The sequence below is a fragment of the Dendrobates tinctorius genome, unplaced genomic scaffold (genome assembly GCF_039654945.1).
Source record: "Dendrobates tinctorius isolate UK_male_01 unplaced genomic scaffold, ASM3965494v1 ptg000009l, whole genome shotgun sequence".
Taxonomy (NCBI): Eukaryota; Metazoa; Chordata; class Amphibia; order Anura; family Dendrobatidae; genus Dendrobates; species Dendrobates tinctorius.
In genome coordinates, this window is record NW_027361677.1 from 21,135,485 (window position 1) to 21,160,840 (window position 25,356).

Sequence of the window (25,356 nt, forward strand, 5' to 3'; positions counted from 1 at the left end):
TCGCCTAAGATTACCTGCAGGAAGGGCGAGGGTGTAGGACCGAAGTAGGCCCAGGGCCGGGCGCCGTCGGTGGGTGAGCTGGACTCATCAGGATGGCGTCGCGGTCGGCGCCGCCATTAGGGGCACGTGGTGGCGGCGTGATCGGCGCCGCCCCCGGCGCAGCGTCACGGCCGGCGCCGCCCCTCAGCCTAGGGCGGGCGCTGGCTTAAATCGAGGCCCCGGCTTCAGAGCAGGGTAGGCCGCATGCGGAAAAAGCACGGGCAACCTACCCAGAGGATCGGCACCAGGCTGAGCATCCGCCAGTGCAAGGAGTCACGCTGGAAGGGGGGCACACAGACTGTGGGTAAGTGCGACCCTGTTCTGGACTGCCCGGGGCACATTTAAAGGTTACCCTCCTCCTCCTCCTTTCCCCTTTAGCTTGTGATAGGAGTAAGCGGCATTATGTCTGGAAAAGGGAAAACGCACACGTTCCTTTATGCCGCATGCGTTTCCTGTGGGGTTATGTTCCCACGAGCACAGACTATCAAATTGTGTGAAGCCTGCGACTCCGAACGCGCCCAGGAGCCCTCCCCTGCGACAGAGCCCAGGGGTCTGGATCCCCCGGAATGGGCGTTATCACTGTCTCGGTCCATGGCTTCACTTACGAAAGCGATTGAGACCCTTCAGGCCCCGGATAGGGGTAGAGACGATGGCTCGCTTGTTTGGGAGGGGTCGTCCACCTCACAGGAGCCTCCGGCCTGCAGGGGCCGCACACTCTCTAGGCAGACGCACAGGAAAAGAACCCATACTGTGTCTCCAGGCCCCTCCGGTGCGTCAGCATCCGCGAGTGTGGCACCACGCTCACCGTCACCTTTTTCCGGGAACGAGCAGAGTTCGGGTGACGACGTAGAGGAACTCTTGAACCTGGATATACCGGGGTGTCGGGAGAAGGTAGACAGTCTTATTGAAGCTGTTAATCAGACTCTGGGTATTGAGGATGATGTCTCCCCAGCTACAGGTCATAAGGTATCTTTTAAAAGGGCCAGGATACCACACAGAGTATTTAGCTCCCATCCTGAGTTCGAGGACATTGTGCAGCGGCACAGGGAACGTCCTGATAAGCGGTTTTCGGGACAGAAAACGCTAGAAGCGAAATATCCGTTCGCATCAGAGCTCTGTAAAAAATGGGCGGAATCTCCGGTAGTGGATCCCCCAGTGTCTCGCCTAGCCTCAAGATCCCTGTTGTCAGTTCCCAGTGGCTCCGCCATTAAGGACCCCACGGATCGGCTCATAGAGGGCTTAGCCCGCTCGGTATATGAGGCATCAGGATCAGCGCTCCTCCCTTCTTTTGCAGCGACATGGGTAGCCAAGGCCATGATGTCGTGGTCGGAGTCTTTGAACAAAATCCTGCAGGATAGAGAGGTGCCGACAGAAGTAGGCGAGATAGCAAGTCAGATCGCAATGGCAGGGGACTATTTAATCAATGCATCTTTAGATGCAGCTAATGGCGCAGCGCTAGCGGCGGCAAACGCAATCGCCATTAGGAGAGCCTTATGGCTAAGGCTGTGGCGAGCTGATTCAATCTCTAAAAAATCGTTGACTTCTCTGCCCTTTCAGGGGGACCGGTTATTTGGGGAGAAATTGGATAAGATTATTTCAGACGCCACGGGGGGAAAAAGCAGCTTTCTTCCACAACAGAGGAATAAAGTGCCGTTTCGTCAACCACAAACGCGCTTTCGAGCATTTCGTACCCCAGGGATGGCAGCGGCCGGTACTTCCGGCCCGGCTCGCTATGGCCAAGACAAAGAGCGTCAGGTTACGTACAAGGCCAACCCCTTGGGCAGAATGCGGGGCCGGCCGCCCAGATCAAGGGGGGCCAGGTCTCAAAGGACCTCAACAAAATGACTCGAAACATCCAGTACCCGGGGACAGCAGGGTAGGCGGACGTCTGCTCAGGTTCTGCCACGTCTGGGTCGCAGTGGCGCGCGACGCATGGGTGGCAGAATTAGTGTCTTCCGGGTACAAAATAGAATTTATGAGGGATCCGCCAAAACGATTTTTTCTTTCTCGGCTTCCCAAGACGGAAGTTCGGGCACAGGCTTTGCTAGAGGCCATCAAAGTGCTGCAGCGCAACGAGGTCATTGTCCCGGTACCAGAGGGCGAGAAAACCCGGGGTTTTTATTCCAACCTATTCGCGGTACCCAAGAAGGATGGAACAGTAAGGCCGGTTCTGGACTTAAAGCTCCTGAACAGGTTCATCAGGGTCAGGCATTTCCGCATGGAATCTCTCCGGTCGGTCATAGCGTCCATGGACCAGGGAGAATATTTGGCCTCCATCGATGTCCAGGACGCCTACCTGCACATCCCTATTTTTCCCCCGCATCAAAAATTCCTGAGGTTCGCAATCAATGGGCGACATTTCCAGTTTGTGGCCCTACCTTTCGGGTTGGCCACGGCCCCCAGGATATTCACGAAAGTGATGGCGGTTGTTATGGCCACCCTACATTCTCGGGGCATAGTGGTTATGCCGTACCTGGACGACCTCCTGGTAAAGGGTTCGACGTTTCCAGCTTGCAAAGAGAATGTCAGCATTACTCTGGACACCCTAACTCGCCTAGGGTGGTTGATCAACGGGAAGAAGTCATCCCTTATTCCAGCCCAGAGGATTCTATTTCTAGGGATGATTTTCGATACTTCCCGAGGGTTGGTGATTCTCCCTCAGGACAAGGCTCGAGCACTGCGGCAGGGAGTTCGAACCCTTCAACAGCCGGGGCCCCACACTATCCGGTTTGGGATGAGGGTTCTAGGGAAGATGGTGGCGGCGATGGAAGCAATTCCGTTTGCGCAATTTCATCTCCGCCCCCTGCAGCATGCTCTCTTAGCGACATGGGACAAAATCCAGTTCTCGCTCGATCATCAGTGCAGGTTGTCCTCAGGTCCGAGGGGCGCTTCAGTGGTGGACGCGCGACTCCTCTCTCCGTCAGGGAAGGCCCTTTCCCCCGGATCAGTGGTTAGTGATCACGACCGATGCAAGTCTTTTCGGTTGGGGGGCAATCTTCCGCCACCACACGGCCCAGGGGCAATGGTCGCCTCAGGAGGCGCGTCTCCCTATCAACTTGTTGGAGATTCGAGCAGTGCGGTTGGCACTGCAGCAGTTTCAGCACTTGCTGGCAGGGCGCCCGGTCCGGATTCAGTCAGACAACGCCACGGCAGTAGCATATGTGAATCACCAGGGAGGCACGCGCAGCAAGGCAACCATGCGCGAGATAGAACATGTACTCCGCTGGGCCGAGAGGAACCACTCGATGATCTCAGCAGTCCACATACCAGGCGTGGAAAATTGGGCGGCAGATTTCCTAAGCCGGCAGGGGATCGCGGCCGGGGAATGGTCTCTGCACCCCGATGTTTTTCAGCAAATTTGCCAGCGGTGGGGGACACCAGACGTGGATCTGATGGCCTCCAGGGAAAACGCCAAGGTGGGCGTGTTTGTCGCCCGGTCTCGGGACCCGCGAGCGCTCGCAGTAGATGCGCTGGTCCTACCATGGAACCAGTTTCGGCTCCCGTACTTATTTCCCCCGCTGCCACTTCTCCCGAGGGTCATCAGAAAGATCAAGACCGAGGGGGTTCAGGCGATTCTGCTGGCCCCAGACTGGCCCCGTCGGGCATGGTATGCGGATCTGGTGCAGCTCCTCGCAGACGTACCCTGGTGGCTACCAGAACGTCCAGACTTGCTGTCTCAGGGGCCGATCTGCCACCCGAACTTAGGGGCCCTGTGTTTGACGGCATGGCCGTTGAATCTTGGGTTCTGACCTGGGCGGGGTTCGGGCGTGATGTGGTGGCTACAATGGTTAGCGCCCGGAAACCGGCCTCGGCGAGAATCTACCATAACACTTGGAAGGTTTTCTTTCAGTGGTGTCGAGAACGCGGAGTTGCGCCATTATCCTTCTCGGTCCCCAACATCCTGGCTTTTCTCCAGTCCGGCCTAGACGCAGGGTTGGCTCCGAGTTCTCTTAAGAGGCAGATATCGGCCTTGTCGGTACTTTTTCAGCGAAAGATCGCTACCATCATGCAGGTCAGGACGTTCATTCAAGGGGTCTCTCATTTGGTACCCCCCTTTAGGGCACCCTTGGAAGCCTGGGACCTGAATCTGGTACTGAGTGTCCTGCAGGAGGCCCCGTTTGAGCCGCTACAGGAGGTTTCGTTGCCATATCTCTCCAGGAAGGTGGTGTTTCTGGTAGCCATAACTTCCATTAGGCGGGTCTCGGAATTGGGGGCATTGTCTTGCAGGGCTCCATTTTTGACTTTTTTTAAGGATAAGGTAGTCCTTTGACCGCCGCCGCCTTTTTTGCCGAAGGTCGTGTCCTCTTTCCATATTAATGAGGACATTGTTCTGCCTTCGTTTTGTCCGGCACCAGTTCACAGAGTGGAGAGAGCGCTCCACACGTTGGACCTGGTAAGAGCTCTCAGGAGGTATGTGTCAAGGGCAGCAGCTTTCCGCCAGACAGACTCGCTGTTTGTGATCCCCGAAGGGCGCAGGAAGGGGCTCGCAGCTTCACGGTCAACCATAGCCAGATGGATTCGCCTAACTATTCAGGAGGCTTACCGTCTTAGAGGCACGCCGATTCCTACGGGAATAGGGGCGCACTCTACTCGGGCAGTGGGCGCCTCTTGGGCGCTTCGGCACCAGGCTTCGGCAGAGCAGGTATGCAAGGCAGCAACCTGGTCCAGCCTGCACACTTTTTGTAAACATTACAATGTGCATACTCAGGCTTCGTCTGATGCGAGCCTGGGTAGGAAAATTCTCCAGGCAGCAGTGGCAAACCTTTAGTCAGGAGGGCATGCGGCTTGGAGCGGTGAGTTGTCTTCCCACCCAGGGACTGCTTTAGGACGTCACACAGTCTCTGTGTCCCCCAATGAGACGAAGGAGAAACAGAGATTTTTGTGAGTACTCACCGTAAAATCCTTTTCTCCGAGAAGCTCATTGGGGGACACAGCACCCACCCTGATAGCCAGTTGGCTCTTGTTTATTTAATTAGTATAATTCCTTATTTAAGGTAGGGTGGTCCTTTTTCAGACATATGTCTGGCATAAGTTAAAATTATGTTTATGTCCTCCTGCTTTTTGCACTAAACTGGTTTCCGCCTGGTACCGGGGCGAGGGTGTATGTGGCGGAGGAGGAGCTAACTTGTTTTTTGTATACCTAGTGTCAGCCTCCAGACGGCAGTAGCATACACCCACAGTCTCTGTGTCCCCCAATGAGCGTCTCGGAGAAAAGGATTTTACGGTGAGTACTCACAAAAATCCCTGTTTCTCTTCAATAGCATCTTGGGATGATTTGGCCTCATCCCGGTCATGGTATGCAGGGTCCCATCCTTTCTTTTTCCTAGTATGATTGGCCCCCACGCCCATCCTGGTATGCATGGCCCCATCAGAAAACATTAAAAAAACCAAACCATTACACTTACCTTCCCGGCGCTCCCTCGCAGCGTCCCGTTGCGATGCCAGCAGATGCTTTATGATTGTAAGCAGCGCATAGCAGGGACATCATGCGCTGTTTGCAAGCCCAAGGCAGCTGCTGGAATGCTCAGTGCTCTGCACGCCAGGACTATGTGCGAGTATTCATTGCTCTCTAGCGAGCACAGTGTCAGCCGGAGACTTCCTACTGCTGCCTACGGTCAAGTGTGCCGATACTTTTCTTTTAAATCAAATAACTTTTATTGAGGAAAGCAAAGGAAATTACATTACATACATATGCATGCAAAAATATATAGACAGTATTACTTTCCTTTTTTAAAAGAGAATACAGTAAAACCAAAAACAGATCCCCCTAAACAAACAAAAAACAGAACCCTTCTCTATCCCACCCCATAACGCTTCCAAAATGTTTGCCTAAGTATTACATGTTTCACACATTCTTACAACTCTAGAATCCTACCTCTGACAAGATCTACTGAGGCCAGCCCAGGAAAGTCCAACCAGCCCCCCCAAATGTCCTCGTAATAATTCATTGTACCTCTCCATGTAAACGCTCCGCTCCATAATAATTACAAAGTTAACTCTATTCACAAACTCCTTTTCTAGTAGGAGGATTTTCATCTAGCCAGTGCAGTGTAATAGTCTTCCTTGCAACATAAAGGCCTTTTTCATCCACACAGGGGTCCTGTGTACCCTATGTATGGTGAATAACTGCGATACCCTCCCAGACTCGCTTATGGATATTTTAGGGACATATTGTAGAATCGACTCCCATTGCTCATCACGTGTGCCGATACTTAAGAGAAATGAATATTCACCCCCATTCCATGGATATTCATTTCTCTTAAGTATCGACACACATGACCTCCGGCAGCAGGAAGGCTCCGCCTGACACTGTGCTCGCTAGAGAGCAATGAATACTCCCTGCTTTGTGCGCACACAGTCCCAGCGTGCAGAGCACTGAGTATTTGGGCAGCTACCCTTCGGCTTATATGCAGCGCATGACGTTCCTGCCATGCGCTGTTTACAAGCATAAAAGAGTTGCTGGCATCGGAACAGGACGCCGCTGGTGGTGGCCAATCTTACCAGGATAAGGATGGGACCATGCATACCAGGGCTGGGATGAGGGCCAATCATGCCAGGTTAAGGATGGGGTCCTGCATACCAAGATAGGGATGAGGGCGATCATTCCTGCCATGATAGGGATGAGGGGAACCATTCCTACCAGGCTAAGGAGAGCATGCATACCATGCTAGGGATGAGGAGAAACCAGGATGGGGATGAGGGCCATGCACAACAGGATAGGGATAAGGGGGGGCCATGCACACCAGGATAGGGATGAGGGGGGGCCATGCATACCAGGATAGGCATGAGGGGGGCCATGCATACCAGGATAGGGATGGGGGGGGCCATGCATACCAGGATAGGCATGAGGGGGTCCATGCATACCAGGATAGGCATTAGGGGGGGCCATGCATACCAGGATAGGGATGAGGGGGGCCATGCATACCAGGATAGGGATGAGGGGGGCCATGCTTACCAGGATAGGCATGAGGGGGGTGCCATGCATACCAGGATAGGCATGAGGGGGGGCCATGCATACCAGGATAGGCATGAGGGAGGGGCCATGCATACCAGGATAGGCATGAGGGAGGGGCCATGCATACCAGGATAGGCATGAGGGAGGGGCCATGCATACCAGGATAGGGATGAGGGGGGCCATGCATACCAGGATAGGGATGAGGGGGGCCATGCATGCCAGGATAGGGATGAGGGGGGCCATGCATGCCAGGATAGGAATGAGAGGGGCCATGCATGCCAGGATAGGGATGAGGGGGGCCATGCGTACCAGGATAGGGATGAGGGGGCCATGCGTATCATGATGGGGATCAGGGGACCATATATACCAGGATAGGGGATATTAAGTACAGAATTGACCACATTTTTTGCTTCAATTATGGTCTGGTGCGTCTTATAGTCCGAAAAATACGTTATATGGTTGTATATGAATAAAGGATTGCATTGTTTTTTTTTAATTTTCTCTGCTTGTTTTTGCAGGTCTTTCCTGATGAGCCTCATTCCCTCACTACTTATCGTAGGATACATAGTTTATAGCCTACGCAGAGGTATTATGGGCTCTGTCCGAGGAGGGAAAAGCGGTGGAATTTTTGGTATCGGGGAGACAACCGCCAAAATGATGAAAGGAAACCTCAATGTCAAATTTCGTGATGTGGCTGGATGCGAGGAGGCAAAATTAGAGATAATGGAATTTGTGAATTTTCTCAAAAATCCCAAACAATATCACAATTTGGGAGCAAAGATACCTCGGGTAAGAGAGCATGGAGAAGTGGGGATTTTACAATATGGGCATCGCATCCCATACCCCAGTACACAGGTTACAGCGGGTTGGTCTCTATGTTTTAGATCTCTAGTGCCCATTTTCCTTTCAGTGCTTTGTACAGATAGTTGGCAACGATCCTAAAGGCGTTATCCAATTCTTTAATATTGAAGAATAGGCTAATAGTCTTAAGCCGGCCATACACAATCGATGACTCTCCCACACACAGGAGTGCTCATTCGGCCGAGCACACCTGCATCAGGTCTGCAGGCGACTTATGTCCAGGAGGACCATGCGATCAGCATATCAAAATTGGACATCCCTAATCGAAATCTCCCCCAGACATCTGTAGGCAGGTGCCACCATACACATCAGACAGTTGGCCGAACCTGTTGATATAGTAATATTCAGCCGACGTTAGTCTGTGTATGGGGGCCTTTAGGTTAGTGGGGTCCATTTTTAAGCACTGGTGCCAAGCAGTTTTTTCAATGAGGTAATAGAGCTCCTGCGATCCTCTTTATTATGTATACTGGTTGGTACTGACCAGTACCTCAGGGCCCATTTACACTCTGATATATGGATAGAGCACCCCACAGGGTTGTTCATCGGGTAAAATAGTTTAGCAAGTTTGTTCTAGGTAGCACATGTAAGGAGGAGATGTGCTGCCAATCACATGATACTCTGTGCACAGAACGATCCTATTGTCTATTGTTCTGTGCATGGAAACGAGGTCAGCTTGTCACAAGGGTATTAGATGATCGCAGATCATGGCATGCTGTAAAATCGACATGTCTCCCACTACTTTATCCCACCCTAACAGAAGTCATTGTAACAGGCTAGACAGGTTGCCTTCAAGAAATAGCCCCTGATACACCATGTTCTTTCTGCTAACTTGAATAGGGAGCAATGCTAACTGGACCCCCAGGTACCGGCAAGACCCTCCTTGCGAAAGCAACTGCTGGAGAAGCCAATGTACCATTTATAACTGTGAATGGATCAGAGTTCCTGGAAATGTTTGTCGGAGTTGGCCCAGCCAGGGTACGCATATAACGAGGTGATGCTGGGGATCCCTCCAGACCCTTATTGTCTATTCTGATACTAGATCTGGCATTTTACATCATTATCTTGTAGGTGCGGGACATGTTTGTATTAGCTCGCAAGAACGCTCCGTGTATTCTCTTTATCGATGAGATCGATGCTGTCGGCAGGAAACGAGGACAAGGAACCTTCGGAGGGCACAGCGAGCAAGAAAATACCCTAAACCAGCTACTGGTAGAGATGGATGGTGAGTACTGATCACAGAGCTGCAGCCATGGTGGAGGGGCGAGAGCTGTAGGTTTACAACACCTGCAGAACCTCAGGTTAAAGAACACTGATCGTCCATACAGCTCTGATATTTCATTGTTCTGTTTTTTGCTGTAGGATTTAACTCCGACACAAATGTGGTAGTCTTGGCCGGCACCAACCGTGCAGATATACTGGATCCTGCTTTGATGAGACCTGGGCGATTTGATCGGCAAATCTACATTGGTAGGTCGTAAGTCATGAAGGATTTATGTTAAAGGGATTGTCCCAAAAAATAAATTATCACCTATTAAAAAGATAATCTAGCTGCTGAGACTCCCAATAATCACAAAATACGGGCCTCAAATTTATATGTGAGCATGACTGACCACCTCTCTATTTACGGTCTATTGCTGCGTGACTGGCACTCCAGGAGAGACGGTGACGTATCGTGGTCACGTATGCACGGTGCTGCAATTCACTGAATCCAAAAAACAACCACCACATATAAAAAAGGCCATACTTATCAGTACTAATGCATTACAGGATGCAGTAACACCCCATGTTCAAAGGTGCAAAATACTGATGAGCAATGACTCGCGCACCCAGACTGGTACGTGTAGTTCTCCAAGCTCGCTCACAGCCTCCTGGTTATGCCCAGACTATTCAATCAAGCACGCTGCCCTGCACTATATAAGGACACCCCAAAAAGACAGACACCCCATTTCCCCCCACCTCTATGCACATTCACACAGGACTTCCGTCTAATGATCAATGATGTTCTCTAGTGATTTTATATTTCTAAACTATCCAGTGTATAGGTGATGGTGTTTATGGAACAACCCATTGAGGATCACTAAACTGTAATTTATATAATTTATAACTTTTTTACAATGGGACTCCATGGGCGATTTTTGCCTTTAGAGCTTTTTATTAAACTATTTATAGCAACCATGTCTATGTCCTATTCTTTTCTTTCTATAGGTCCCCCTGATATAAAAGGAAGAGCCTCTATTTTTAAGGTTCACCTGCGTCCATTGAAGTTGCTGGAGAACATCAGCAAGGATGACCTGTCTCGGAAGTTGTCGGCTCTGACTCCAGGCTTTACAGGTGAGGATATCCTGATATTGTAATAGAGCAGAATATCAGATACGATTATCTCATCTCTGCTTCTTCCTGCCCAATGACATATTCTGCCCCTTATCTTAGGTGCGGATATCGCCAATGTCTGTAATGAGGCCGCTCTGATTGCAGCAAGACACCTGAATGAGAATGTGCTAGAGAAGCACTTCGAGAAGGCAATTGAACGCGTCATTGGAGGTGAGAACATTGGAGGTTATGGTTTTTATATCCCTTTCAGCGAGAGTCGTAGTAAAATGTGCAGCACGCATACCGACTCCGCAAAACTGTGCTAGTTGCCTTGTGTACATGCATTAATGATGGACTGGAGGACAAGGTAGCAGGATTGTTCTTTACTTTTTTTTCTCTACCTTATGTTTCAGTTCTTTACCTTTTTTTAAGATTCCTTACATTAGACCCTTCTGCTTTTAGGACTGGAAAAAAAGACTCAGGTCCTTCAGCCAGATGAGAAGCGGACCGTGGCGTACCATGAGGCTGGACATGCAGTGGTTGGCTGGTTCTTGGAACATGCAGACCCTCTTCTCAAGGTAACATATAAATAGGGGCTGCCAGAAACCATTAAATAATTACATTGTCGCTTACATTTACCCTATAAGAGAGTGGTCTACATCACCCATGATACATAGAAGTGATGCACGTCACTACATGCCGAAGGGGTTATCCTTGCACACATGCGCTTGTCATTGAAAGTCTATGGCAGGAAAATATGCAGACACTTATATCTTCAATGGACGGCTCCGACATATGCCTGTGTAAAGCAATACAGTGGCTTATGTTGTCCATGTGGTATAGTTTTCTTTTTTTTTTTTTTGTGGTGGCATAATGTGCAGGAGAGCGAAGTCTGCTGTTCTTCCCTATACACTAAGAAAACTGTATACATTTTGCTTTAAAATTGACCATTGCAGGTTGATGAAGTTTTGCCTGCTCGCAATGAGTCACTTCTTGTGGTCTCATAGTAAAAAGAAAAAACAAAAACAGACAGCACTCAGATGATACATGGATGCCATCAGTGTGCTGTCTTGTTTTCTCCTTCGCCTCATTGGGGGACACAGGACTGTGGGTGTATGCTACTGCCGCTAGGAGGCTGACACTAAGTGGATGAAAACAGGTTAGCTCCTCCTCCGCCATATACACCCTCGCCCTGGTTGCCGGCGAGACCAGTTCATGTTTGGTGTCCTAGGAGGCACACGTCTGGTCTTTTTCCAGACTTTCATTTTTTCTTTTTTCCATGAAGATGAGACAGGGACGACTGACCCTATTGAAAGGGTCTGATCTCCCCAAACCAACAACGGGCGAGCACGTGGAGTGTTGCCTCCACGTATCCTCTCCCGCAACGTGGGACAAGATGCCGGACTCAGCACCAACCACCATAAGGTATTGAAACCCTAGGCTGTACAGAGGCATAGGAATAGTCCTTGCGGCCCCCACTGCATCACCAATGCTAGATTGCGGTGATGGAAGGTGGCGGACGGTCCCTCTCCTCATCCCTTGGAGGGAAAGATGGAGATTGGGCGCCTGCACCGTCCTTTGCACAGTCCCCCTCCCTTTAACATGAAGCTGGTCAGCCGAAGCCCCCCATCCAGGGGTCACTGCAGGAGGCACAGAAGGAGGGTGGGCTGGGAGCCCCCCTCCCCTCTAACCTGAAGCTGGTCAGCCGAAGCGCCCCATCCTGGGGTCACTGCAGGAGGCACAGAAGGAGGGTGGGCTGGGAGGGCTCCTGTAGAGCGTTCCCTGTGGCAGTCCGGCCCATACTAAGGCTCGGTGTCCCATCTTCTGGCCACAGCTTGTGCCGCACAACTCTATCACCCGGCAACACCGGGTCCTTACTCCCTTGGCTGGGCCTGTGCGGCACTCCCCCGCCCCCCCGGTGTCTCCGGGCGAGCACTGAAAAATTAGTCCCGCCCCCATCGACGCATCTACTTCCGGCGGGCCCACCCCCAGGTCCTGGGGTGGACGCCAGAAATGTAGCCCCTGGCTTCGGCGGCATCTAGGCCGCGGCCAGATGTTCCACCCCCAGCGACTACTTCCTGTTGACCCGCACACTCGCGGGGCGCGATTTTTTTGAAATTCGAAGCGGCAACGTTTTTTTTCTGCTGCAGTTCCTGACGCTTGGGGGCACAGGGCGGGGGTAAGTGCTACGCCCCACCTCCACACACCGCGGGTTCTCCCGCTTGCATCACCAACCTTTTTTCGATGATAGCTACAGTACTCGGCATCACTCAGATGGTGGACAAGGAGTTCTTCTCTTCTGCAGGAGAAATCTTCTCTCCCGGAGCATTAGCTGGAGGTTACAGCTGACGCCAGTCCCCTCAGTTGAGGAGCGGTGTTTTTCGCCATCACACAGCCCAGAGACATTGGTCACCTCGGGAATCGCGCCTCCCGATCAACCTTCTAGCAATACGGGCGATCCGGCTGGCTCTACAGCATTTTTCGTCTTTTTCTAGCAGACCGTCCTAACCGGATTCAATCAGACACTGCCATGGCCGTGGTAAATATAAACCATCTGGGGGGCACCTGCAGCAAGATGGCCATGCTCGAGGTAAAGCATATCTTTTGCTGGGCCGAAAGAAACCTCTCTGTGATCTCGGCATTTCACATTCCGGGCATAGAGAACTGGGTGGCAGATTTCCTCAGCGGGCAGGGTCTTGCGTCCGGGAATTGTCACTCCACCCCGAGGTTTCCCATCAGATTTGCCAACGCTGGGGAACTCCAGATGTGGATCTGATGGCTTGCAGGTTGAATGCCAAGGTGCCAACGTTTGTCACTCGGTGCCGGGATCCACAGGCAATCGCCGTGGACGCATTGGTCCTGCCATGACACCAGTTTCACCTCTCGTACCTGTTTTCTCTGCTACCACTGCTTCCAAAGGTCATCAGGAAGGCCTAGGCAGAGGGGGTCCCAGTAATTCTGCTTGCCCCAGATTGGCCTCGTCGGGCATAATACGTGGATCTAGTGCAGCCGCTTGCTGTCATCCCCTGGCGTCTGCCAGAGCGCCCAGGCCTACTTCCCAGGGCCCGATCTACCACCAGAACTCAGGGGCCCTGTGTTGACAGCTCGGCCGTTGAATCTTGGATCCTGACCCAGGTTGGGTTCGGCCGGGATTTGGTTGCCACAACGGTTAGCGCCTGGAAGTCCGCCTCTGCACGTATTTACCTCCACACCTGGAAGGTTTTCTTCACATGGTGAAGGGACGGCGGTTATTTTTCACTAAGATTCTTCTTTCTCAACATTTTTAGCTTTTTTTCCAGTCTGGCCTAGACTGAGGTTTAGCTCCTAGTTCCCTCAGGAGACAGATATCGGCCTTATCTGTGCTGTTCCAGCGCAGGAGTGCTACCAATTTGCAGGTAAAGACCTTCATCCAGGGAGTCTCCCTCTTGGTACCTCCCTATAGGGCCCCCCTGGACGCCTGGGACCTTAACCTGCTCCTAAGCGTTCTGCAGGAAGCTCCTTTTGAACCGCTACAGGAGGTCTCTTTGACATACTTTTCCTGGAAAGTGATGTTCCTTGTAGCTATGACATCAATCAGGTGGGTCTCGGGGCTGTCAAGCCCCGTTTCTCATTTTTTCTACAGGGATAAGGTGGTTCTCAGGCCACCTATTTCTTTTTCTGCAGAAGGACATTTCCTCGTTTCACATTAACTAGGACTTTGTTTTGCCCTCTTTTTGCCCAGCACCGGTACACCGTGTGGAAGAGGCTCGTCATACGTTGGAGCTCTCAGGAAGTACGTGTTACCGACTGCATCCTTCCGTCAGACAGACACACTGTTCTTGCTCCCCAAGGGTCGCACAAAGGGACTTGCTGCCTCTAGATCAACCATAGCCAGGTGGATTCGTTTGGCTGTCCGGGAGTCCTAGCGCATCAGAGGCGCACCTGTTCCAATGGGGATCAGAGCACACTCCGCTCGGACGGTAGGTGCCTCTTGGGCTCTTCGGCACCAGGCATCGGCGAGACAGGTCTGCAAGGCGGCAACCTGGTCCAGTCTGCACACATTTACCAAGCACTACTATATCAATACTTAGGCTTCAGCCGACGCAAGCCTGGGTAGAGGGATGCTCCAAGCAGCGGTGGCGCACCTTGAGACAGGAGGTGCGTATAGCTTGGACCGGTGAGTCAACTTCCCACCCAGGGACTGCTTTAGGACGTCCCACAGTCCTGTGTCCCCGAATGAGGTGAAGGAGAAACATGAATTTTTGTGATACTCACCATAAAATCCTTTTCTCCGAGACGCTCATTGGGGGACACAGCACCCACCCTGTTGTTGTTGTTGTTATTATTATTTCAGAGACATATGGGGGAGACGGGTTATAGATACGCTGAGGGAATGGGAGCCAGTGAAGAGATTTGCGGAGGAGTAGCGAGGAGAGAGATTAATTAGTCGGGCAGCAGAGTTAAGGATGGACTGAAGAGGTGCGAGGGTGTTAGCAGGGAGACCACAGAAAAGGATGTTGCAGTAGTCGAGGCGGGAGATGATGAGGGCATGCACAAGCATTTTAGTAGATTGAGAGTTGAGGAAAGGACGGATTCTGGAAATATTTTTGAGCTGGAGGCGACAGAAGGTAGAAAGAGCTTGGATGTGCGGTTTGAAGGACAGGGCAGAGTCAAAGGTTACTCCGAGGCAGCGGACTTCGGGTACTGGGGAAAGTGTGATGTCGTTAATTGTTATAGCTAGGTCGGGCAAGGAAGATCTGTGAGATGGAGGAAAGATAATGAGTTCAGATTTGTCCACATTGAGCTTGAGGAAGCGAGAGGAGAAGGAGGAGGATATGGCTGGTAGACACTCTGGGATTCTGGACAGCAGAGAGGTGACGTCTGGGCCAGAGAGGTGGATCTGAGTGTCATCAGCATAAAGGTGGTACTGGAATCCGTGGGACTTTGAGTTGCCCCAGCCAAGTGTATAGATTGAGAAGAGTAGGGGTCCTAGAACAGAGCCTTGGGGGACTCCAACAGAGAGAGGGTGGGATGAGGAGGTAGTGTGGGAGACGCCGAATGTGTGGTTGGAGAGATATGGGGAGATCCAGGATAGGGTAAGGTCTTTGATGCCAAAGGAAGAGAGGATCTGTAGCAGTGGTCAACTGTGTCGAATGCAGAGGACAGGTCTAGAAGCAGGAGTATAGAGTATTGTCCATTTGATTTGGCTGTTAGTAGGTCGTTAGTAATTTTGGTCAGGGCTGTCTCAGTGGAGTGATGGGGGCGGAAACCAGATTGTAGATTGTCAAATAGCAAGTTAGATGAGAAGTGGGATGAAAAATCAGCGTGGATGTGCTGCTCCAGGAGTTTAGAAGTGAATGGGAGCAGCGATATTGGGCGATCGCTGGACATAGCGGTTGGGTCGAGGGTTGGCTTTTTAAGGATAGGCGTGATTGCGGCATGTTTAAAAGCAGAAGGGAAGGTACCAGACGTTAGTGATAGGTTGAAGAGGTGGGTTAGGGATGGGATAGGTGTGGTGGTGAGGTTGGAGAGGAGATGGGATGGCGTCGAGTGCACAGGTTGTGAGGTGTGATTTGGAGAAGAGGCGATTAGCCAATTGGCTCTTTTTTTTTTTGTTTTATTAATATGTATTTGTGATACTAGGTGGATTTTCTAGACACATTACCTGCATTAAGGTAGAATGTGTCTGTTGTTTTGATCTCCTACTGCGTTTGCACCGAACTGGTCTCGCCGGCAACCAGGGCGAGGGTGTATACGGCGGAGGAGGAGCTAACCTTTTTTTTATCCACTTAGTGTCAGCCTCCTGGCGGCAGTAGCATACACCCACAGTCCTGTGTCCCCCAATGAGCGTCTCGGAGAAAAGGATTTTACGGTGAGTATCACAAAAATCCATGTTTTTCCCGCAGACCCATTAATTTGAGTTTGATCTGTAACTCAGAACAAAAACAGACATGTCTCCTTTTTTTGGACACTAAAGGTCCGATTCATCAAGACTAGAGTAGCGCACGCCACTTAATAAATTTGACCCATCTTCTCTGTGGCATGAGCCGTGCCAGTCAGGGATAGGAGTTGCATTTTTGCAGTACCAACCGCCAGAACTTTTGATGAATTGGAAGGGCCTGCGGCACATCCCCAGTTCCACCCATTTCGGCAGAGCAGATTTATCCTGGTGTAAAAACACTAAAAGCCGCAAAATTGTTACACAACTTCAAGTTGCGCAAAAATTATCGACTTTTCAAAGCTTTTATTCCACGTTTCTGATCTAAAAGCCGTGATGAATCGACCCCTAAGTCTTTGATGCATTGTATACGTTTGTGTCATTTAGGGCTCAATTTACAATGTAGGTGAATGATATAAATGCAGAGGAGACAAGCGCACGATAAATCCTCCGTTATTTCTTCCACATCCAGGTATCAATCATTCCTCGAGGGAAAGGTTTAGGTTATGCACAATACCTCCCAAAAGAGCAGTATCTATACACAAAGGAACAACTATTTGACCGTATGTGCATGATGCTGGGGGGCCGCGTGGCTGAACAGATCTTCTTTGGCCGCATCACAACCGGAGCACAGGATGACCTGAAGAAGGTCACACAGACGGCATATGCACAGGTCAGACAAAGAAAATGCTAAACTTTACAAAATCTTGCATTTTTTTTCACCTTATCACTGAACTAGGATTTTGGGTACTAGCCGTAAAATCCCTTTCTCTGAGGCGCCTTCCTTGGGTTGGGGGAAACAGGTAGTTATGGGGTGTATGCTGTAATTTAACTAGGGTGGGAGTTGTGAAGGCTCAGAGAAATGGATTTTACAGTGAGTACTCAAAATACTTTTTTCTCTATCGCTTCATTGGGGGGACACAGATAACCATGGGACATCCAAAAGTAGTCCCAGTGGAGGGAAACAAAAAGAGGCATGCCCAGATCAGGTCGGATGGTGGACAACTGCCACCTGTAGAATCTTACTGCCCATGCACACATCAGCCGAGGCATTGGTTTACACCCTGTAGAGTTTGGAAAAGGTATGGACGGAGGACCAGGTAGCAGCCTTGCAGAGCTGTGTCACAGAGGCCTGGTGACAAACAGCCAAGAAGGCCCTCACAGTGTGAGTGGAGTGAATCTCCACTCCCAGTGATGGGGTCGGCCTATCCTTGACTCGATATGCTTAAAGTACAGTGGAGTGAATCCAATGATCGATAGTGGCCCTAGAGGTGGTGAGTCCTCTGCGATGACCATCAGGGATGACAAACAGAGTCTGAAGGATGATGTTTTTGAGAAGTATAAGTGTAGGGACCATTCCAAAGGACAGGATGGAGATGGGAAAAAGGACAGAAAATTGATGTCCTGATTAAGGTGGAAGGGAGACACCACCTTGGGAAGAAAGGAAGGTACTGGTCGGAAGACCACATTGTCCTGATGTAGGACAAGGAAAAGAGAGTGACACGAGAGAGCTGCCGATTCCGAGACTCGCCTGATACAGGTGATCGCAACAAGGAAGGAAATCTTCCAGGAAAGAAAGGAGAGGCCAGCCTCTCGAATGGGTTAAAAGGGAGGACCCTGGAGAACACTCAAGACTAGGTTAAGGTCCCACGGGAGGAGGATATGGAGGAACCGAACGTGCAACTCCCTGCAGGAAGGTCTCTCTGGGAGCGGAAGGCAAGATTCCTTTGAAACAGGATCAAGAGAGAGGATATCTGGCCCTTCAGGCAACTGAGAGATTTTCCGGATTACAGGTCGGATTGAAGAAAGGCCAGGAGAGACTCAAGAGAAAAAGACATTGGCTCCACTTGGTTGTTTTCGCACCACTGAAAGAAGGTCTTCCATGTACGATAGTATATGCGGGAGGACGAGGTTTTTCTTGTCTTGATCATGGTCTGAATGACCTGAGTGGAGAAACTTGTATTCCTCAGGACTGCGGCTTCAACAGCCATGACGTTAAAATGAGAGACTAAATTCTGGTGTAAGAGAGTGCCCTGGAGAGCAGTTCTGGCAGTTACCACGGAGTGTCTGCAAAGAGGTTGATCACCTTCCGCTTTGATCTTCTTGACAAGTCTGGGTATCAAGGATAGAGATGGGAATAGATATGGAAGGTCGAACTGGGACAAGGGAAGTACCAGGGCTTCAACACTGATTTCTAGTGGATAGCGGGACCTGGATATGATGCGGGCGACATTGTTGGTTCTGGAGGCCATCAGGTCGACATCGAGTGGGCCCCAATTTTAGCAGATTTAGATGAACACATCTCACCTAACGAGAGACCCTCGTGACTTAGGAAGTTAGTGGCTCAATTGTCCACTCTGGGGATGTGTACTGCTGAGATTGCCGGAACCCAGTGCTCGACCCAAAACAGTGTCCGTAAAACTTGCAACATCACGGCTTTTCTCCGCGTTCAGCCCTGATAGTTTATGCATGACACAGTTGTGGCATTGTCGGATTAAATGCGTACTTGGCAGTGAAAGAGAGAGAGAGGTAAATGGCTCTGAGCTCCAGTATGTTGATGGGGAGAGAGGACTCCCAGGTGTCCCAGCGGCCTTGAACTATGTGGCGCTGGAATATTGCCTCCCCCATCCAAGAAGACTGGCGTCTGTCGTAACAATCTGTCAGTGAAGTGGGAGGAATGATCTTCCTCACCAAATGAAAAGAGACTGTCTTACTGTTGGGGGTAGGAGGATAAGCCAGTCCAGGGAGGGGATCCTCTTGTCCCAAACTGACAGTAGGCCCAACTGGAACGAGGCGGTGCTGGAACTGTGCAAAGGGGACTGCTTTCATGGATGGCGATCATCTTGCTCAGGACAGTCCTGCAGAGCCGAAGGGGGGAGAGCGAGAGGCACCTGAAGGGAGCGAATCCCAAGCAGCAGAGCTGAGACCTTCTCTTCGGGAAGGTAGACACTGGCGCATGCGGTGTTGGAGAGGTGTATCTAGGTATCTACCACATAGGTGGTTTGTACACTTAGTCACACGCCGACGTGCTGCTCTTCCTAATTCTCTCAATATTCAGTGAAAAACTGAGAGAAATAGGAAGAACACCTCATTGTCACATGACAGTAAGTATGAAAATCACATATGAGTGAAGTGGCCATGTGATGACTGCTGGATTCTGAAAGCAGAGCTGAATCCTGACAGGATATTACAAGTTGTTATGATTGGCTACAGGGCTTCATTTTATAATTTAAGCGCTGATCCAGGTTTGAGATGAAACTCTGCAGTCATTCTTTGTGACTGCAGGCTTCTGAATTCTCACAGCGCAAGCACTGCACACTTTTAGGATTCTCCCTTGCCTGTGGACGGTTATTTCAGCACAAGTGTGTGATTTGTATACTTCTGGCCACATTCCGACTAGACGTACCCGACCTCGGTCAACTCATTTTCATTAAGTGAGGCCACACGTCTACTCAGCAAGTGACCACATGTATGCAAATCGCCAATACCAGAGAATCCTGACAGCATGCAGTGTGAGAATTCCGAAGTCTGCAGTCACAAAGAATCATTGCAGACTCATCACAAACTTGGACAACCCCTTTTATGCTCCTAACATAAATAACAATGAGAATTAGTCAGTATCACAAAAAACATTTACATCCAGGTACCTTATAGATGATGATGATGACACGACACCCTTAAAGGTAGCAGTGTTATTACAAAGCTCCTGAATGCCCCTAAATAAATAATTCCCCCTCACTATGTTCCCTGCAAAAAATATGACCCTCACACTGTCCCTCTTATGGCACATGCCCTCCACAATGCCCTCTCTTTTTTCCATACTTCACACTTTCTTCTCATACGGTGTGCCTCCTATAGAGCCCTGTCTCTTTACTGTGCCCCTTCATTACACTCCACCTACTTGGCATACTGTCTCCTCCTGGCTGTGCCCTTACACTGTTCCCCACACTACTCAGTATCTTTTCTGTGCCCACTCACTCTTTCCCCCCCCCCCCCCATACTGCCTGCTCACATTTCTTGTTCCCGCGTTAGGTACGTCCCCCTGCTAACTATACTGTCTCATACTATACTGACCCAGGCATTATCATCTACACCGAGCCACACATCCTGAAAGAAAATGAAACTGCTACCCACCCTGAGAGGATTCCCAGGTGTGCACAGCCTGTTATGCAGATGAGAATCTGTTAGATCTGTAGTGTGCGGATCTGGCTTGACGACTGTGCTGGTGCTAGAAGGGGGCTAGCTTGGAGGGTGGCCTTCTTCTTTACGGATGAATCGGAGACCGTTCCCGTCTGGCGGAGCACCCTGAATATGCAAAACGCAGAAAGGAACGGAACCGAAGAACATGACTCCTGGTAGGAGAGGGCGCTTCGGTTGTGGTTTAGGAGGCGAGATACTCATTTCCACCAGTCGCATAAGAGATAATTTGATCCAATTTAGTTCTGAAGAAGCGTGACTCATGGAAAGGAAGAGTGGTGAGAGACTTCTTGGAAGCCACGTCTGTGTTCCAGGCCTTGAGCGATACTTTCCGGCGTGGGCGATTTGGTCTCTCACGTTCGCTGACTTGTCAGAATGGGCCTCAGATAGTATGCCATGACACAGGAGCTTTGTCCAGGCACTACTCCCTTGGCAACCCACATAAAGGCATTAGAGGGGCAACGGGATGCGCCCTCTGCCTCGAAGACTGACATTACTAGAAATTTGACGTGCCTGTCTGTCGGATCCTTCAGAGAGGCACCGTCGGGGAGCGAGAGGATGGTGCTGGTGGACAATCGAGAGACTAGGGCCGATGGGATACAAGAACTATGAATGTTTCCTCCTCTGGAAACTTTTTTCTGGGTATTTCCATTCCGCAGAGAACACCATTAAATTCTTTGTGGTTGGAGAATACGAACAAGGGGCGTTTGGCCTTCTTGAAGGATACAGAAGGCTCCATGGGGAGGCTTGTCTTTGACTCTGGGATTGACAGGTGTTATCACACTGTCCATCATGTCCTGTAGCTTGTTAGTCTGGTCCGAGTTTAGATCAGAGTCTTACTCAGAGATGAGGTCCAAAATTGGGGTTGACTCTGGGGTAGAGGTGCAAGACATGGAAGCAATCCTGGATGATGTAGAGCAGGTTTCCCCAACTCCAGTCCTCAAGGCCCACCAACAGATCATGTTTTCAGGATTTCCTTTGTATTGCACAGGTGAAGCAATTATCACCTGAGCAATACTAAGGAAATCCTGAAAACATGATCTGTTGGTGGGCCTTGAGGACTGGAGTTGGGGAACCCTGATGTAGAGGACTAAGGGGATCCAGGTGAGCTGGAGTGCATCATAGCTGTGTGCATCCGATTCTTCGGGAAACAATTGGCACAATCAGGGCGGATGGTTGATTAGTTGGAATCTCTGCCAAGGACTAGGATGCCTTGCTTAGGTCGGCTACTGAGTGAGAGTGGCTGCCCACTCGGGAGGAGGGGGCGTACGCTCTCAACCCTTGTGTTTGGGGGGGCTCCTGCCAGGCTTTGGACTGCCTCATGTCTGATGTGCCTACTTGCTGTGCGAAGTCGGTACCATATCTTCTAGCTCCCCCACAGAGCTGTAGAAACTGGGGAAGGAAGGATGGGTACCTGTCCTGTCATCTTCCTGATTCTTTCTTCACGTAACAGCAGGACAGCATCAGGGGCTCCAGGAAAGGGAATCCTAGAAATGGCTATGTCTTCCTCCCGGAACAGTCTAGTTATAGTGGGTTGCGGCAGGGTGGCAAGAACCATCCCGCCAGGTCCAACCCAAAACACACTTGAAGTTTTGGGAGGTGGGGGTCCTGCCTGGCAGACCAGAGAGGGTACGATGTGGATCAGACCACACTGTTCTCTTGGTCTCTTAGGTGGAAAGACAGGATGAGCGGTTACAGAATCTAAAAAACAAAGGTAGATGATAACATGCAACAAGGGATCCTTAGGTAGGTCACCTATGTCCCCCAATGAAGCAATAGAGACATTATTATTTTATTTACTGGCTGTGGGTGTTTCTGGTTTGTCCTTACAGATAGTGACATTTGGAATGAGCAAGAAGCTGGGTCAGGTGTCTTTTGACCTTGGACGTCAGGGGGAAATGATTGCAGATAGACCCTACAGTGAAGCCACCGCAGAGCTCATCGACCAGGAGGCCAGAGATCTCATCAACTCTGCTTACGAGAGAACCGTGGAGCTGATTACTCAGTGCAAGGAGCAGGTGGAAAAGGTAAAATCAATTGCTCATTCTGGGGTCTGTGCAATCGGGGTTGTCTAGGTTCCGAAGCCCTCGTGTATATTACGTCAGACGAGCCCTCGAAGGTGTACGGCCTCCATTAACCATGCGCACTCTGCTCGCTACCAAGCTATCATTATTAGGAAAGGACTCGAACAGGAAGAGAAGGAAAACGATTAATTGAGACCATTTTCCTATTTAGTAGGAAAAAAAAAAACGCATCAAATCTGCACTAAAGGTTAACCAATTGGAGCAGATTGCTATTGCTTATTTTGCTGTGGTCTCTGCAAGAAAAAAAATGCAACAATGTGCACAGAGGAGATTTTAAAGCAGCAACTTTCTTCCCAAAACCTTAATTTCTGCTCCGAATACTTGGAAAAATCACTCTGTGTGCACATAGTTATTGCAGGCACGGTGACTTGTTCTAGGACCAAGTTGTTTTTTTCAGTCTCCACACCAAGAAAAATAGTTCAACAGCGGCTTTAAAGCCATAGTGGCATTAGTCTTCATTACATCCCATTACTTTGTTTGAACTGTAAAAAAATAGATTATTTCATGTACCAAAAAAAAATCGAGAATTTTTGCATTGTGAGAACATGGTTGAATAGGGAGAGTTACAGGCAGGAGAATCTTCTACCACGTAGGTTTCTCCGCTCGCAGTGTAACATTCCTGTCCAGTCTTGAATAAACGCAAGCAATAAGCTACATTTTTTTTATTTTGCCACTAACAGGTTGGGAAGTTGTTGCTGGAGAAGGAAGTCTTGGAAAAATCAGATATGATCGACCTGTTGGGTCCGAGGCCTTTCCCGGAGAAGTCCTCTTATGAGGAGTTTGTAGAAGGAACAGGGAGTTTTGAAGAGGACACGTCGTTACCTGACGGGTTAAAAGACTGGAACCAAGAGAACATCGAAGAGCGCGACACAACGAAGCCGTAATCCCGCGCTTGCCTCGTTCTCGGAGGTGGACCTTAGAGTATATTACTCGGCTAATAAGGAGCAATCTCAGGGAAGACAACCAAGAAAACAACGGGCCAATTTTCTTCAATCTTTTTTTAACTACATCGGACCACACCGTCAGTGCCTCAGCGACAGCCAGGGAGTACGTGATCCAGTGTAGGTGTATGGCAGCGGGGGTCAGACCCGCCTTGTTACGTGCGTTGTTTGCCTAACTCTTGCTCCTCTACTTATGTACGTTATTAGTAAGGTCACTGCTCCGCTCTGGAGACTCTATAGGGTGGGTGCAAGTGTGGGGGGAATAATGACACACCAACATGGCTCATGGGGGTCCCTTCTTACGCTACATCTCTGGTCAGTAGGGGGCGCTGCAGGTGGATGTCTGCTCAGTTCTGCTGAACATGTCATGTAGGTAATGCCGTACACCTACAGGATCCATGTATTTTATTTTATTACTGGAGGTTCTAGGAGCCAAAGCGCAGTCACTTCCTAATATAGTCCCCGTACTTTTAAATGGACGATATTTATAAATTATGGTATGGGATTATTTTACCCCAGAAAAATCACTGCAAAGTGCCGCTTAGATGTCTCACTTCTGTCTAACTTATTGTATCCTGACTGATGACAAGTGTAATCCGTTTCCAGCGGGGGCGGGTCTATGTCCCTACAAGAAGTTGGAGGCGGGCGTAGTCTTTACAAGAAGTTGAAGGCAGGTCTTTGTCTCTACAAGAAGTGGGGGCGGGTCTTTGTTTCTACAGGAAGTGGGGGTGGGTCTTTGTCTCTACAGGAAGTGGGGGTGGGTCTTTGTCTCTACAGGAAGTGGGGCGGGTCTTTGTCTCTACAGGAAGTGGGGCGGGTCTTTGTCTCTACAGGAAGTGGGGCGGGTCTTTGTCTTTCTAAAGGAAGTGGGGGTGGGTCTTTGTCCATCATCTAGATTAAGTGGAGGGCGGGTCTAGGAGATGAGTAGAATGAAAGTCACAGCACCTATAGTGTTAACTGAACAGCCTACTCATAACAGCGCCACTTCGGATCCTGAGGTTATTGTTGCTATTGCAGCTCCGCTCCATACACTTAAAGGTGCCGGGTTGCAATACCAGACTGAACCCATGGTCAGGGGTTATGCTGTTAACAAACAAAAGCCAAGTTTTTCTAATTATGGACAACCCCTTTAAGTACACAGAGTAGAGAAGCTTTGCATCCTCTAGAGGTTAATAATGTAATTATTACAATAGTAAAGGTATCACACCATGGCCACTTTCAGAAGTGCCAATTGTCCAAGCTAGAATTGTACTTGTAGCGATTGTCACATAAGGATGTGACAATCGCTCCAAGTACAATTCTAGCTTGGACAATTGGCACTTCTGAAAGTGGACTAGTGGAAAGGACCCCCACTAGTCCTGGCTGTTCAGTGAAAGCACTCTGCTCACCAGGTGGCGCTAGTGAGCACGGGAGATGGCATGTATCGGTCACAATGACTGGTTCACCATGGCCGCCGTGTATCACCAGCACAACAGTGACATTCAGCACTGCTATTATAGGATGGTTAGAAATGACAACTCGACCTCCAGTGAGAGACCCCAGACGATGTCCGTGCACCGCAGAGGTTAGAATAGCGAGCATCCTGCAGTTATTGTGCAATGCCACGTGTGGTGCGTGATTATCACTCCACAAAGGGTTAATTAGGATTGTGGTAAGAGAGCAAGCCAGTGATGAAAACCAGACGCCTTCTCTGCGGGGAGATTCTCCTCATATCACATTCTCCAAGATGTGCTGATTACTGCTAATAAAGTATCGATTGTCATATAATGTAATCCGTCATCTGCCTCATATTGTGGTTTGGTGCGGAGAGCGATGGGGGAATAAGAGGTGTGACGTATGCAGAGGTGCCGAAAATAAAAAGGGCAAGCCATCCCACATGTACCATATAATCAAGGCCGAGCCGCAACTATTATACCTATAATACATTACTGATCCTGAGATACATCCTGTATTATACCCCAGAGCTGCTCTCACTATTCTGCTGGTGCAGTCACTGTGTACAAACATTACATTACTGATCCTGAGTCACATCCTGTATTATACTCCAGAGCT

General features: G+C 49.9%; 1 protein-coding gene across 1 annotated transcript in view; it reads left to right on the forward strand.

Annotated features, from left to right (window-relative positions):
* LOC141097011 (mitochondrial inner membrane m-AAA protease component AFG3L1-like) overlaps positions 1 to 25,076 on the forward strand; it is a 41,360-nt gene extending 16,284 nt beyond the window's left edge. Inside the window, exons 7-16 of the mRNA XM_073583988.1 lie at positions 7,513 to 7,783; positions 8,693 to 8,830; positions 8,924 to 9,077; positions 9,215 to 9,322; positions 10,061 to 10,186; positions 10,286 to 10,396; positions 10,628 to 10,743; positions 16,555 to 16,755; positions 22,112 to 22,306; positions 23,044 to 25,076. Of these exons, the coding sequence (XP_073440089.1) occupies positions 7,513 to 7,783; positions 8,693 to 8,830; positions 8,924 to 9,077; positions 9,215 to 9,322; positions 10,061 to 10,186; positions 10,286 to 10,396; positions 10,628 to 10,743; positions 16,555 to 16,755; positions 22,112 to 22,306; positions 23,044 to 23,247 (1,624 nt within the window). The 3' untranslated portion in view covers positions 23,248 to 25,076. The remainder of the gene's footprint in view (positions 1 to 7,512; positions 7,784 to 8,692; positions 8,831 to 8,923; positions 9,078 to 9,214; positions 9,323 to 10,060; positions 10,187 to 10,285; positions 10,397 to 10,627; positions 10,744 to 16,554; positions 16,756 to 22,111; positions 22,307 to 23,043) is intronic.
* Positions 25,077 to 25,356: the final 280 nt, after the last annotated feature.